The sequence below is a fragment of the Diospyros lotus genome, chromosome 4 (genome assembly GCF_014633365.1).
Source record: "Diospyros lotus cultivar Yz01 chromosome 4, ASM1463336v1, whole genome shotgun sequence".
Taxonomy (NCBI): Eukaryota; Viridiplantae; Streptophyta; class Magnoliopsida; order Ericales; family Ebenaceae; genus Diospyros; species Diospyros lotus.
Window position 1 is genome coordinate 5747647 of NC_068341.1, and position 15153 is coordinate 5762799.

At 36.0% G+C, this 15153-nt stretch overlaps 1 protein-coding gene across 6 annotated transcripts; it reads right to left on the reverse strand.

Annotated features, from left to right (window-relative positions):
- Positions 1-107: 107 nt before the first annotated feature.
- Positions 108-12690, reverse strand: LOC127799581 (cysteine-tryptophan domain-containing zinc finger protein 7-like). 6 transcript variants are annotated; one of them, XR_008022649.1, is made up of 15 exons: positions 12127-12687; positions 11440-11512; positions 11216-11349; positions 10699-11091; positions 9184-10589; positions 8524-8972; positions 6550-8441; positions 6280-6437; positions 5106-5266; positions 3385-3512; positions 2665-2860; positions 1982-2058; positions 1830-1891; positions 1240-1353; positions 108-604 (listed from the first exon to the last, which is right to left on the reverse strand). XR_008022649.1 is itself a non-coding variant. In XM_052333735.1 (14 exons), exons 1-14 carry the CDS (start codon positions 12220-12222, stop codon positions 1293-1295), a joined length of 5286 nt encoding a protein of 1761 aa, XP_052189695.1. In that variant the 5' UTR covers positions 12223-12687; the 3' UTR covers positions 108-1292. The 6 variants fall into 6 exon arrangements, 3 of the variants coding, with proteins under 3 accessions (XP_052189695.1, XP_052189696.1, XP_052189697.1); XR_008022650.1 differs by having other exon boundaries at positions 1115-1353; XR_008022651.1 differs by having other exon boundaries at positions 1786-1891.
- Positions 12691-15153: the final 2463 nt, after the last annotated feature.

Here is a 15153-nt window from a genome sequence, read left to right on the forward strand (position 1 = left end):
ATATGAGCCCCAATCTTGAATTGAAAGGAAAAATGCACCAAAATCAAAAAATATTATGAAATTATTTTGATCAAATAAACATCATTATTCATACATGAGAATGGAATTTTTCATTTCTTCGAATGGGTTTGAAAGTAAAGCGTGGAATGTTACATTTCTTTGACTGGGCTTAAAAAGTTAGTTTAAAAAAAAACAAATTATCAGTAGGTATCAGTTGGATGCCTATGAACCTTAACCTAGAAGTTTGTTACAATCGTCAAAAACAAAAGCAAGTTGAGACATAAACAAATCACATAAAAGACTGGAAACCATCAAACAGTCTACAGTCGTGCTACTGTTGTTAACTAGCAGCAACAAATATGATGCTAACAGTTCATCACAAAAGAAATGTATAGCTAAGCCGAAGAGGCCATCACATGCTGCTGCCGAGTGCCTTCTGTTCCAAAACAGGGTATGTACATCGATTCTTCCACGTTAAAACATAATTTTCTTTAGAAGTACATATTGGCCTCCTCGGTTCCTCTTTGTGTCTGTCGTCTCCACGTTGAAAGAGGAAACTCGAGTGGTTCGTGTCTCCTGAAGATATCAGAATATAACTTCATCCCTGGAGGAATTTTACTAGCATTAGCTAAATTAGTGGCTTCAAGACAAGAAATACATAAAAAGACTTAAGCAACTGAGCAAAGAGAGAATCTTAAGAAATGAATAGACCGGATAACTTCACGTTGCACTTAATTAGTGGAGGAAGAAAAATGACCGTAACAAGTAGGAAACAAACTATTTAAGACATGTAAAATATTTAGAATGAACTAAAACTGAAACAAAATATCAGAACAAAGCAACAGATTTTCTTCTATCCACTAAAAATGGTTTTATCCTGTACAGGATGAAAAACATTGCATAAAGGAAAGAGGAATGTTGAGCACTGGAAGGCCAATACATGCGTGTGCGTGCACAAGGGTAGGAGTAGACGGGAGTTGCATCTAAAAAAGAAATGTTGAGAAACAAACAAATAAACACCTGCTTTCCCTAGCCAACTCAAAACTGTGGCTCAGATAAAACCAGGATAACAGCCTGGTTGTGACCAAACTTCTTCCATGTTCAACAAAATTACCTGTGGACAGGAGTTGAAGCAGTTGGCAAAAGCCCTCTCTTCCAGCCACTCCCATCCTTGCCCCAAGGAAAAACATGCCTTTTGGATGCAATATGATACGACCTTACTGCCTAAAAGAAAATTACCTGTTGATCTGTAAGCATTGCACGCTGGACCAGCTTGAGTGGCAGAAGTTTCTTTATGTGCAGATACAGCCTTGAAATTGATTTATAGTACATTCCACTACACATGCATCCCCTCTGTACATAATCACATCAAAAGCAGAAACAGGAGCTAGGATACAATGTGAAACAATCAAACAAAGAAAAAAGAAACAACGCTCTATAACATGCATAAAATGAAAATTTCACCAAACATGGAAAGAAAGAAATCATTTCATGCAAGGCCAAAAACTCCTCCTAGGAGTCCATGGAAAGCTTGCTAGTTTATAGTTATTAGCGTGTGTTTGATAGCATTTAGTTGGAAAGGAAAACATTTTTCAACTTGTATGGAAAACAAAAACCATCTCCCCCCTAGATGGAATTTTTTATGGAAAAGAGACAAAAACATGCTTTAATGATTGTATCATGGAATTCAATTCCATGAAAAATATAGTGTGTCAAACACCAAAGATGGAATTTAATTCCTTAGATGTGATATTTTCCATATATTTTCCATGCTATCAAACACACCTTTACTGTAAGTCTGTAACATGGCTCATTAAGCTTCTCCTCACCTATCCCACATCAAGGAAATCCACGGTATCAAGCCAAAGAAACAGAGATTTACTGGAATAACCTGCAGATAGACAGAAAAAGTCTGCAGAGTAAAAATAAGAACAGAAAATAGGTAGTTCTTCAACATTATAAGAAAATTAATAGTACATACCAGAAATTGCAATATCTGACAAATTTGTGTCCCATATCTCATATCTGGATCATTTTGCATACCAAAGTAGCTTCCCGCTGTCAAATTTATTCAAACAAAAATGAGGCAGCAAAACTTGAAAATACTAAAAATATATACAGGACACCTCTGACAATGAACTTTACTTTTATATTCCATGAGAAAACAACAAAACATATGGATACAAAAGAGAGTCCTTCATTTGAATGGACAGATAGTAATTATATTAGAACTTGAATCTCCTCAAATACGTTGACTACAGATGCCCGATCTCTATGGTAATACCTTTCTCTAGCCCCAAATAAATGGCACCTAAAAAATTATAACTGCACTCTAACATAACCTCCAAATGTTATCCCAGAACAACTAAACTGTATATGTGCTCTTTTCCCCTACCCCTTAAAATGCAAGGGTGAGCAATTTATGCTCAAGTTACGTCAAAAAATATGCAGGAAAATTCACTAATAAATTACAAAAATTTCAATCAATCTCAATTTGTACACATGTACAGAAAGGTAAAGCTGTTATTGTCCCGCCTTCTCATGATTCCAAGTGCAGTCCAGTATCTATTCTTTTCCCCCTTATCCTCATGCTCGCTCACCAAGGAAATAAAACAGAGAAACATGCTATATACAAGGTCCACTAATCTTTATTGCCACTGAAACCTTGGCGGTTGATGGCCTCAATTGCAAGCCGGACCAAACGGACTAGTTCGTCAACATCTTGAAAGCTGAAATCAATAACCCTCTTGACACAAATAATAGCCTCCTTGTTTTGAGCCTCTTCCAGGATTACATTAGCAGCTGTAAAAGCATTATGGGATTTCCTAGAGGCCTCCATTGCAGAACTTACATCCTTTGTCTGCAAAATGATCAAAGGACAAAATGCTCATTTTTAGGTGTCATCCAATGAGGCAGCATGGTTACAAGAAACAGAAAGCGCACAATAAAAAGGGATAACTAATTATCAACTACAATTATCTGTGCTGTAAACACACAAAATACAAGCAGTAGACCACATCCTGAAAACTCAATATTTCGAAGACATCCTCTTGAACTTGTGATCAAGTCAAATTTATTAACATCATTGACTAACCAAAGCAGTACAAGTTATTAACTCCACAAAATTGAAGCCAGTTATTGCAGACTGCAGTTTGGTCGCATATGATTGATGCCTTCACCATATCTAAGTATACAAGTCCTCAGGACCTCATATTTCCTTGCCTTTAATCAATAATCCCCTTCTAGTTTCATGAAGCGCCATGGCAAGATCACAGTGAATGGCATGCATATGACATCATACATGATTATGCCAGATTGTGAGTGCTTCTGCAGTATTCACATAAGTGTAAAAATTCAACAGTAATCATATGCTAATCTACTTACAAAATCAAGCAGTCGAACAAAGTTGGGACGGTTGTGAGAACCAGTGCCTTTGGAAAGAGCAACCTTATCAGCCATTGCTTGATTGTTCAAGTTATCAACATCTGATGCAGAAGATGATGGAGATTCACCTAACCAAATGATCACAAAGTGAAACACAAATGAGAATGAAATTCACCAGGATTATTTCACTAAAAATGCATCTAAAGCAAATATACATTCTGCATGAACTTATCCAGTATGGTTATTTAAGAGGGATAGCAAGGCATAATATGTCTCTCCAGATGGAAATGAACAAATACAATTAAAGAAGAACCAACTTCATGCCAAAAAATATGACCATCGAATGTCTTCTCTCAATGCCACACAAGTGTCCATGGACTCCATTGTTTCTAAGAGGAGGACAAGCAGCAAAATAATCTCCACTTCATCCAACTTTTATAATATAGTTTCAAATTGTTAAAATTTTAAGTCCATAATTACAAAATACTCTTTATTCTTCATTTAGTCCAGATGATACTGGCCATAGTTTGGATAATCCGTCCAGTTTCAATGTCCAAAAAGAATGTTTGATAAACCCTTGTCCATTCTAGATGTCCTAGAAATGTAGATTACATACACATAAAAAGGTATAAAATTATCAAATAAATCATAACTCTCTAGTGATCGACCTACTCCAATATCTATGTCCCTCTTTTGGCCAGGGGACAATCAGTGTTTAACCAATGCAGATATTCTAGTTCAGTTGACCAAGGATATAGTACGAGCTAAAAGATTACCAATAGAAGCTACTGCATCAAGACAATCCAATTAAAATTAAGTCAACCATAAAAAGCATAAAAAAGCTGTTAGGTGTTCCAGTCCTCAATTTTAGTGACCAGGAGAACAAGGGTGTATCATATTCTAATCTGTTGATGTTTTTTCACTTATTAAACAAGAGTTGAAAATCACTTCAACAGCTAACAGATTTGATATACGAGAAAAGAAGGGAAAAATAAATGTAGATGTAAAATGATCGAAACAATAAACATAGATCTTCCCGATTGTTACAGTTCCTGCACACATTTTCTCCATCATCATGTTTTCTCCATATTTGGTAGAAGGGCTCCACAACCCCCAACATGTGTTACCTCTTCAGGCAGATTTTCTACACTTGCATGTACATTATGCAAAAGGTCAAGAAATATTGGCAACATAGGAAACTTTTGTTCCCCTTGATCATGTTCAGAGTCAGAATAGACTATAACAAATGCCCTGTTCAGTAGAACATATTCCTACATCATCGTCCAATATTTGTTCCATTCACAGTTGAATTGCAATTTATATTCTATGTCATCATTGTGCAGCCAAATTATCATTCAGATCTTACACAAAAAACAAAAAAAAGGAAAAGAAGAAAAAGAAGAAGAAGATGATGATGATGATGATGATGATGAAATGCTGAAATTTTTGTTTGATTCTCAACCACATCTGATTCTCCAATCACAAAGGTTCCCAATAACAACCACCATGATTATGAGCAGAAAGAAAGATACAGTGTAAGGACATAGGAACACAGCATGCTCAAACCTACGTGTCACCCCTTGAAATCTCCAGGGTGGCAGCCTAGAAGGCTACAGTTGCTCCTTTTAAAGTGAATATGAAAGGAAAACAGGAAAGCAGGCCACTTAGAGGAAGACAAAAGCTCATGTATGTTCAAACGTTCAAAAACTTAAGAGCCATACCTTGAGGAATCATTAGTAAACTTGCTTGCAAATCATGTCGATCTCTATTAGTGCTGGAGCTTTTGCAGAAAACCACCCTCATGTATGTCACCTCCATGCACTTATAGGCCAAAGCAGCAGCAGCCATTTCATGGCGTTTCTCGTATTCATGGGCACACATTCTGCACAGTTAACCAAGATCAGAACCAACCAAACAAACACAAGGGGGCATGTTGGTGCATAAATTGAACATCAAAACTACCATCAGCATCCCCCATAATCAAAGTGAAAGCATATAAGACCTACCAAATTCCATTAACAAGAATAAAAAGGTATCTGATCAACAGTAACGACAACAATCGCAAGCCACTACCACGACCATATCCTCTATAAGGCCATTATATCCCATGTCATGATTTTATAAGTAGAATCCACCATAATCTCCTCATTTTTTAACAATTGATGCTAGATATCCAAACTAAAGTTTCTTTGGGATAACTTAATCTCCATGTCACACAATGACATCATCCATGCTTCTATTTTTACTGAATTTACATTTGATTTATTCAATTTTTGACCTACTTGACTCAACCTTTGGATTTTAATGTGTTTCTCCTAATTCAAGCTTATTATTCACAGCTTCTTTTGTCTAATCCACCAACATAAATTATATAATATCGACTTCAAATAGAATATTCCAAGAATATTTCTTGAGATCCAAAAAGGAAACCAAGAAAAGAACAGCTGTTTCATAGTTCATAAAAAATCAGGAATTCCAGATTGCTACTTGGAAATAAATCATTCTGCTATATAAGACCTCAAACAAAGGTTACCCCAAGAGATAGCTTCAGTTGTTCCTTTCACAGTACATAATTGATCGGAGCCCCACCACACTACCCCCCCCCCCCTCCCCAATGACCATCCAATTACCCATGAAAATGAACCAAAAAAAAAAAGACTAAAATGATAGAGAAGAGAGAATTAAATTAAATTAAATAAAAATAAATAAATGGCAGGAAAGATGCTAAGATAAGTTTGGCTAATATTATGTGACAAGTCAACTAGTTGAAGTATGAGCTGATCCAAATAAGAAAGAGATCCAACTTAAGATTGATATGATATTAAGACTAACACCTGTCATATTCACTAAAAATGAGAAGCCACAGTACTTCCCACAAATTCAAACTTTACTTACTCACAAAGCTTGGCAGTGGTACTATATATTTGCACTTGAGACATCTCCCCATGTTTACTGTTATCACCACTGCAGGTTTCTAAAAGTGAAGCACCATGAAGAAACTTCAAGGCAGCTTGAAAGTATGCCTCACAACATTCAATTCCAAACCCAGATTCCTATACAAGGACATAAAAATCGTATCAACAATGAATAAGAAAGGCAAAACCAGTACATCAATCTTTGAAAGCAGAAGTAAAATAGAAAAGGTAAGAAGCAATATAGAATAACCTTAAGGCGATCAGCCCAGTCTCTCAGTTCTTCAGCTTCTTTCAAGACATTACTAGCAACATGACTGCAGGCATCCCTTCTCAGAGGACTTTGGGCATCCTTGAACACACGCTGATTCCGCACAGGATGTCCCAGGTGGTTAACCAAAGTTGTAGGTTGTTTTAACAACTTCGACGAGTCACCTTTAGAAGAAGAATCAACTGGAATCACATCAAAACCACTTCCTTTCTGTGATCCAGGTACTGAATGGGGAGCATTAGCTGATGAGTCTTGTTTACCTACATGACATGGGAATACTTGAGAATATTCACTCCTTAACTCAACTTGGGTGGGATGAGTTTTCTTTGCAGCACCCATTTTCACAGCTGAAACGTCATTCTTGAATTTCACTTGATCTTCTCTTCCACCATCACTTTCCCATTTTACAAAATCCCGGCTACTAATACTCTTATCATCCTTGATAGGTTTAAGCCTAAATTTTAAATCACTTGATTCTTCATGGAATGATGCAATACGGCATGGGCCACTTTCTGTTTCATCCCTCAGGCTCTGATTTGGATTCAATTCCTTCTCACTACCCAGATCAGATAACTTCACCTTAACTCTTTCAAATTTACCAGAGATTCTGTCCTTTTCCTTAGACAGCAGAGAGGAACCCTTGCGAGATTTCCCTGAAGACATAGGACTATCATGATAATAATTTTTATTCGCCCGATCCATATTTTCATGATGGTCTGAAGCATGCAGATTGCCTGGGAATGAGCTCTGCAAATTATCCACATCACTATTAACCAAAAGGCTTGATTTAGATCTGGTACCAAACTTTTGACTGGCATTATTATCCCGAAAATCTAGCACAGGAAATCCAAGAGACTCTGAATGAGAGACAGCAGACCCATTTCCCCTCTTTACTGTTTGACACATATTGCTCTTTCCATTACCTTCTCCATCAAAGGATTTTCTAGGGCTATCCATCACAGGAAAATCATGATTCCTCACAGCATCTTTCTCTAGAGCATCCCTTCTTGCAGGTGAAAGCTTTTCTAAATTGGAAGTCCGCATGGGAGATGAGGAAACTGATTCTACCGGTGAGCCTTTCACTTCTTGGAAGTTGCCCCTACTTTTACGGGAATCTGAAACCTTTGAAGAGCTTGAAGTGGCTGGCCTTGAAAATTGCTCAGATCCCAAATCCCTTTTCAATGAATCTCTGTCATCAGAGGCTGGTTTAGACGCAACCTCAGTTTTGAGTTTCCTTGGCTCCCGATTCTTCCCAGCTGTCCTGACTTCTTCCCTGGCATGAATTGTATTTTCTCTAGTACCTGACAAAAGGATTCTGGTCATCTTATTTTTTTTGTTTAGTCCATCCTCACCCTTACTTGCACTGGACTCCTTCCCCTCTGTCCTAGACACCTTAGGTTTCTTTGCCTTCCTGAGTTCACTACCACTGGAATCCTTTATGAAGACCATGCTACCAGAGAGATGATTCCCATTATCTCTTGATATCTCAAAAAAATTCTGATTTTCCTGATGATCCTTCAATTTCCTCTTCTTTAGAGTTAAGCTTCGTTCATCATACGGTTTTGCATTCAAGGACACAGTATGCGGTGATACTGATGCACGTTCACCCCGCTTCTTTAAAATTTGAACCTTTCCCTTCTGGTCAGACTTTCCCCCCTTGGGGTTATGTTCTTGTTTCTCTGTTCTCTTATCAGCTGCCTTAGTTCGGAAACAATCCCTGGAACCACGACCTATCCTATCAATGTTCAGATTCTGTTCTGTAACCCAGTAATCATCTGTATCAAATCCAACATCAGCCTTAATTTTCTTCACAGTCTCATACTCATGCTGGCCTGCTTCTCTCCTGCTTTTCAGCTTCTTTTGCTTAACATCACCTGCAAGTATGTTTTATCAGAAAAATTCATTACATATTTTACATAAAAAAGCATGTAAATAAATACGCCGGTGCTGTCTTACCACTGTGAACATGCTTCTCTTTTTGTTCATGAGTATTTCTTTCCATAGGGGAGTCACGAAACTTTCCCAAATGATGAACACTTGAGTTGCTTGTCAAATTTGACCCAACAGTAGGCTGGTTCATGCTATTTAAGCTTCTTTTTTTCACCACCTCCTGCCGGAGACTTTTGTTGGATCTTGAAATCTGAACTGAGCCACCATTACCTGCTACATAAGACAATCCTTTTGATCCCAGATTTTTCTTTGGTGGATTAGGTATGCCATCAGAACTGAGATTCAGGTGGATCTGCTCAAAATGCCTAGCATCAGCTGAAAATGCTCCAACTGCTGTTCCAACATGATTTTGAAGATTATTTTGATTTTGACTCTCAGGCAGTGGAGGTTGGTATAATGCACGGAGTGCTTTTTCTGTCTCTTCCTCACTGACATCGCAGCTGTTCATTCCAGGCCTACAACAAACATTTTAACAAGCAAAATCTTCAGATTTCTAAAAGTGTGATCCCAAACTAAAGAAAGTTGTTTGTTTTGGTCAATGATATAGAAGATTGCAACAAATAGAGCATGTAATATCAGCAAATATGGCATCGGACAATTATTCTATTCTAAAAGAGAAATTAGTTTTCCATGTTAGTTCTTCAAGTGCTGACAAAAGGAACTTACAGCCAGCTAAGCATGCTACATAACCATTTCTCTGGTAGTTGCTCTGGCTTTGTACCATAAGGTAGAAGGCGCCACTTTTGACAACGATCACAACAGACCCAGTTTTCTTCTATAAGCATTGGAGCAACTGGAGTCGGTTCTATCTCAGAAGAAACTCCTTTGGCAGAAGGGAAATCATCATTTGCAGTGTCTTTGAATAAAGTTTCAGATGCCAATTTAGGATCAATTTTTCTGCGAGCAGACATCTCCTTTGATTTATCCAAGGATGTACGCTGTTCTTTCTCAACAGCCAGAAAACGAGAGTCCTTGACCCTATCTCCGAGAGGCCTATCCAATGATCCTATTTGATTCTTCACCTGTTCTACTTTTGTTTCAGAGACTATACCTTTATGTTTATCATGGACCTTTTGGACGTCACTCTGTGACTTTGATTTCTGCATTTTACTAGCTTTCTTCTTTTCTTTTGGCACTTCATGTGCTCCAGCCATTAAGCTTTCCTCGGTTTCAGAAGCCGGCTTACCATTCCTTTTGCCTCCCTTTGATTTAGTTCTGCCCTTAAATGAAGGCTTTCCCAAGCCATGAGGCATTTTAAGGTCATCCTGTTCCAAGTATGTAGATGTCTGACCAACTTTCTGACTAGAATGATCCATTGTCCCAATATCAGGATGCTTTATGCACTTAGAAACATGAATCTCAGCTTTATATGGAGCAGATACTTTGTTACTTATCCTTTGGCCAACTTCCCCTTGATCAGCTGAAACATTCCTATGTGAATTCCCTAATCTGCTGACACAAACCTTCTCCGCCAAACTACTCCTGGCTTCCATCTTTTCTTCCTTACTGCCTTCTTGATCAGATATTGACTCCAAAGATTCCGCCTTACCTAAGCCAGTGGATAACCTGTCCTCCATCCCATTCTTAGTGACCTGACTCTTCTTCACTGATATGTTTCTGTCAGCTTCTGTAAGAACTCCAGGTGCCACAACGCCATTCACACCATTCACAGCGTTGCATAGTGAACCAGACAAAGAGTTGACTTTTATGTCATATGAAAAACATGATTTCCGGTCCTGAGCCTCATTTTCCATATTTCTCGCTTCAATAATAACTTCTTGCTTCACGGGAGTAGTTCTGTTAGCATCTGAATTCTTATCAATTTCTCGCTTTAATGCTACCCAATTCTCATTCTTCTCCACTGCTTTCTTTTTCTTCTCTTTTGTCACTTTACTGCCCCCATTTAAAAAGGTTGAATCATCTGCTAATGCAGCAGAATGCTCCTGATCACACTTGATGAGAGGCATGAACTTATTGCTTTGTAGATGCTTCACTTTACTTGACAAGTAAAGTAAACTCTCGTGGAGAGGTGACAGAAGCAAGTTGCCAGGGACTGGAAAAGATGCCATGATCTGTTCGACAATATGGAAGGAGAACCAATATACGCAACTGAGTTTATATAGGTTCATTCTGTAACCAAACAAAAATGTTCTACTATGAGACTATAGGGATAAATTTTACCTCTAGTATGTGGCCTGGAGATTCATTTGGGGTCTCTTTGCAATCAGATGGCATTTCACCACTCTCCTCCGGACTGTTCCCCGTTGAAGAAGACGGTGAAATAAGCCCAAGGCCACTATAAATTGCAGCATTTTTCCTTGCTATATCAGAACCTACTTTTATTCGAACCTTCAGTGTTCTCTGGTCAGTGGAATTAACAAGTTTGTTTGAAACAGATTCATGTTTTGGGGGGTAACTTTCAATAACTTGAGGAGCAGGCAAGCATGAATATTGTTTGGCTGAGACATCTCCTAATGGGAACTTTGCAGTATGCAATGACTGCAAGCTGTGGGAACCAGTTCCAGACCTAAGAGATCGGGCTGCATCTGAGAGAACCGTAGAATTCTGGGTACCCTGTAAGGTAAGACAACCCACAGAGCTCATGTAAACTAGAATTTCGCAAGCCAACAGAAATTCGGCCAAATGTTTCTTGTTCTTACTAATTCATTTGAGTAAAAATATAAATTTTTCTGTATACCTCCACTGATGCAACATTAAGAGATCTTGGTGAGCTGGAACCCTGAACATTCTGTGAAGTCTTTGGCTGAGACCAAACTGGAGGAGACCGCTGATAAGTGGGTAAAAATGAACCATACCCACCAAATTTTGCCCCTGCCAATATTAGCAATTCCGAACCATCATCTTGAAGAAGATAAAGGAAGTTATGCTTCATATCGTGATCATTCCTAGAAAATTACTTACCCAGATTTTCTGCAGAAACCCCACCTTCAAAGTCTTTCTGAAAATGGCCCAACACGCTCTGAACTTTCTTATCCTTAGGGCAAAAGGAACTTGTGAGCAACAAAACAAATTACAATTGAGGCAGAACTGTAAGCAGTGGTGATGAGCAAGGGTAACCATGACATAACATTCCCCAACCAGACGAGAGAAAGTAACGTAACTTAATAAGAATGAAAATAAGAGCACCCAAAACAACAGTATCAACAATAAAGTTGATACATTTTCTGTAAGGAAATGATAAGGTTAATTCTTTTGCAGAATTGTAACCATATTTAATTTTCTATACAAATTCCCTTTCATTTTATGGTAAAAAGAATCCCATGTCCTACTTATTCTTAGCGCATTTGGTCCCAATTCTTTCTTCTTTTCCCCTTTTTGCTTTTGTTTGTTTAACAGGATTCATATCAGACACAAAAATTGTGCATATGAATCTAAGTATAGTGCATTTCACTAGTTCATATTCAAAAAAGTTCTCTCGGTTCTTGCATCAAGCAGGTACAAACAACACAACTTAAAAACCACCTATTAGCGGGGATCAAATTGTGCAGTCCAGGAAAGTTTCACGGTCTGAAGGAGAAATCTTTCCATGATAAACCAAGCAAACATAATCTGAACCTAATGAGAACAAAAACAGAATTGAACTCTTACAATGTAAGAGAAGGCTATATCAGGGTCAATGCTTGTGTCGTCCTTGTAATAGCAAGCCTCGCCTTCTTCAAGTTCAGTGTCTTCCATATCAACCATATCCAACTCAAACGTAACCCTAACCCTAACCCTAACCCTACCTCTATCCCCAAAAACCCTAACCCTACCCTAAACACCACCTTCCCTAAAGTCCAACATAATCACTCCAACCACAAAAACCTCGTCGACCCAAGAAAACACTTCAAAATCCCATAAAACCCCAGAAACCAATTGTTCCGAAACCCGCCCAATCCAACGCATTCACAAACCCTCATTGAACCCACTTGATCATCTATACAACGTACAAGCACAAATATAAAAACACGAACGGTGCAACAATTGCGCGAGTCGAAGTCAGAAACTCAATCCCCTCTTCCGATCGCCGCCGGAAGCCGATTCAAATGTCAAGATTTGAGGAGTTTGATGTCTCAACATAGAGCAGGCAATAGCTGTGTCCTCCTTTTCCTCACTGTGTTTTTTGGTTTATTTTCCCCCTTTCCGCCCCTTTCCTTTCTTTTTGGCCCGGCCATTAAATTAATTAATTAATAATACTATCTATAGATATATATATATTTATATATCGGGCAAAACGTAAGTTATTGAATCGAATCCCTGGCCTTCCCTTTCTTTCCCTTTCCCTGTAATCTGTGTAAATTCTGTTTTCTTTTTTTTCCAAGTTTTGGGCTTTGCGTTGATGCTTGCTTTGTTTGGGTGGCGACGCGTGGCGCCCGAGCGCGTGTGGTTGGGATTCTCGGGATTCTTGAAGATGATAGACTTGGCACTTGCCTGTCTCAGTGAGGAGAATCCAACTACCAATAAGAAGCCACCAAATTATTATTATTATTATTACTATTATATATGAGGTAAAAAAATCAAAAGATAATTGAAAGTGATATTTTGAATGTAAATATATAATTGGGAGTGAATTTTATTTAGATTATACAAAATTATTGTCACAAATTTTTATTTTATATTTTTAGTAAAAAGAGACATAATTTGTGTGTTTTACATGTCGAAGTCCAAGTCGTAACACATAAAACTTGTCTTATTTATTGAGATTATAAAATTTTTATATAATTCAAAATCTTTTATACGTTAAATTAATCGGTGCGGAATGGAATTCGTTATATTTTTGTTTCTACCTAAAATACAAAAAATGAAACAAAATTATTCAATTAGTTAATTAGTATAATTGTCGAATAATTATGAAACAATAATAGTAGTTAGTTTTCAGTTTTTAGTTTATATTTTTACTATTTACAACGATTATCAATAATGGCACTTAATGATCATTTGAAAAAATATTCAATTTTTTTTTGTATAGTTAGATATTTTGGTGATGCCAAAATTATTAACGACAAAGAATATTACGAGATCGTGAATAAATGAAAACTACATTAAATATATCCATGTTTAATTAAATGGTCTTTAATGCATTGTAGAACTAATTTTTTTATAATTTTGAAATCAAAATATTATTTGAACACTCCTAATGATATTTAATATGATGTTTATATATCGATGTATTATATACCAATATAATTGTTTGAATCATTTAATTAACTAATATAATTTTAAAGTTAAAAATAATATATAATAAATACACATTATTTGAAAGTAAATATATTTATTAGCGTTTAATATAAGACATTAATTAACATTACCTATATACAAAAATATCATCAAACTTGGGAAACTGTTTTAGAATTTATATTATTAACCAAGTTTAATAACCTCAAAATCACTTTTTAGCTTAATTAATATAATAAATAATATATTTAAATATTTTAGATACAAGTATAATATAAATTGTAGTATTAGTGTAGGTAAAATTGTTATATTATTTGACGTAAGCAATATAACAATTGTCTGACGCACATAATTTGAGATAAGGGGCGTGGGCCATGAGAGATGATGGGAGCCATGCACCACTCCTATACTAACTCACGTCAAACAACATATCAACCTTTGGTATAGATCCAAGCTAATAATGCAATAGCTATGGAGTCTCGTTCCAATTGAGGCCAAATAAGTTTAAGTCATTATTTTCATATTTTATTTTATTAAATTTTAAATATTTGACTACAAAAACATTTGAGACTTTTTGAAATATTTATGCTCATAAAGGAGACCGTTGATGTGCAATTATTATCCATAAACATTTTAATTTTAAAATAATAAAATAATATTTTTATTATAAAATTTATATATTATAAAGAGTGGGATACTGATATGAGATAAGCACTCAATATATTTAATTTCTAAACTTATCGAAATCCAAAAATTGAATAGAGATAAACTAATTTTACTAACCGAACCGAATTGATCAAAGTTTTTTGTCAACCAAATCAAAATTTAAAGAAAGTGACTATTTTTATTTTTTAACTCGATCAAACTAAATGAAAAGTATAATGTTTAGTCAATAACAATTATAAGAAAAAAAAAAAAACATATCAAATCAAATTATATTACAAAATTAAGTTTTAAGAAAAATAAATAACTTTCAAGTTCTAACATTCAACAAATAAGTAACAATGTTGACTCTCTCATTTTTATGTAGATTTCAAACTCCGATCCTCCAAATACATAAACTTTGGTTCGCTCTAAAGTAATCAAGTTGTGCAAAATTTAGTAATGAAAATCACCAATCCAATAATTTAATTTAAAAATAAAAAATAATATAGTAAAAAACATATGTTTACAAACGGGATCTTCAAAATTCCAAATTTTCATAGGTGGGGTTGTCTATGCTATGGTGATATTTGTTAGTTCTAAAAATAATAAACAAAAATAATTAATTAGTTTAAAAGTATTGAACCAAATTTAAAGAATAATGAAAATTAATTTACAATTATCAAGTTTTTTAGCATTATTCAAATCTTCTTCAACACTCATTGGAGTGGTTGATATTCGAAACCAAACTTGAATATATATTAAACTTTCAACCACTTTAAGAGTCAAATAACTCCTAAATAGATCAAGAATTATATC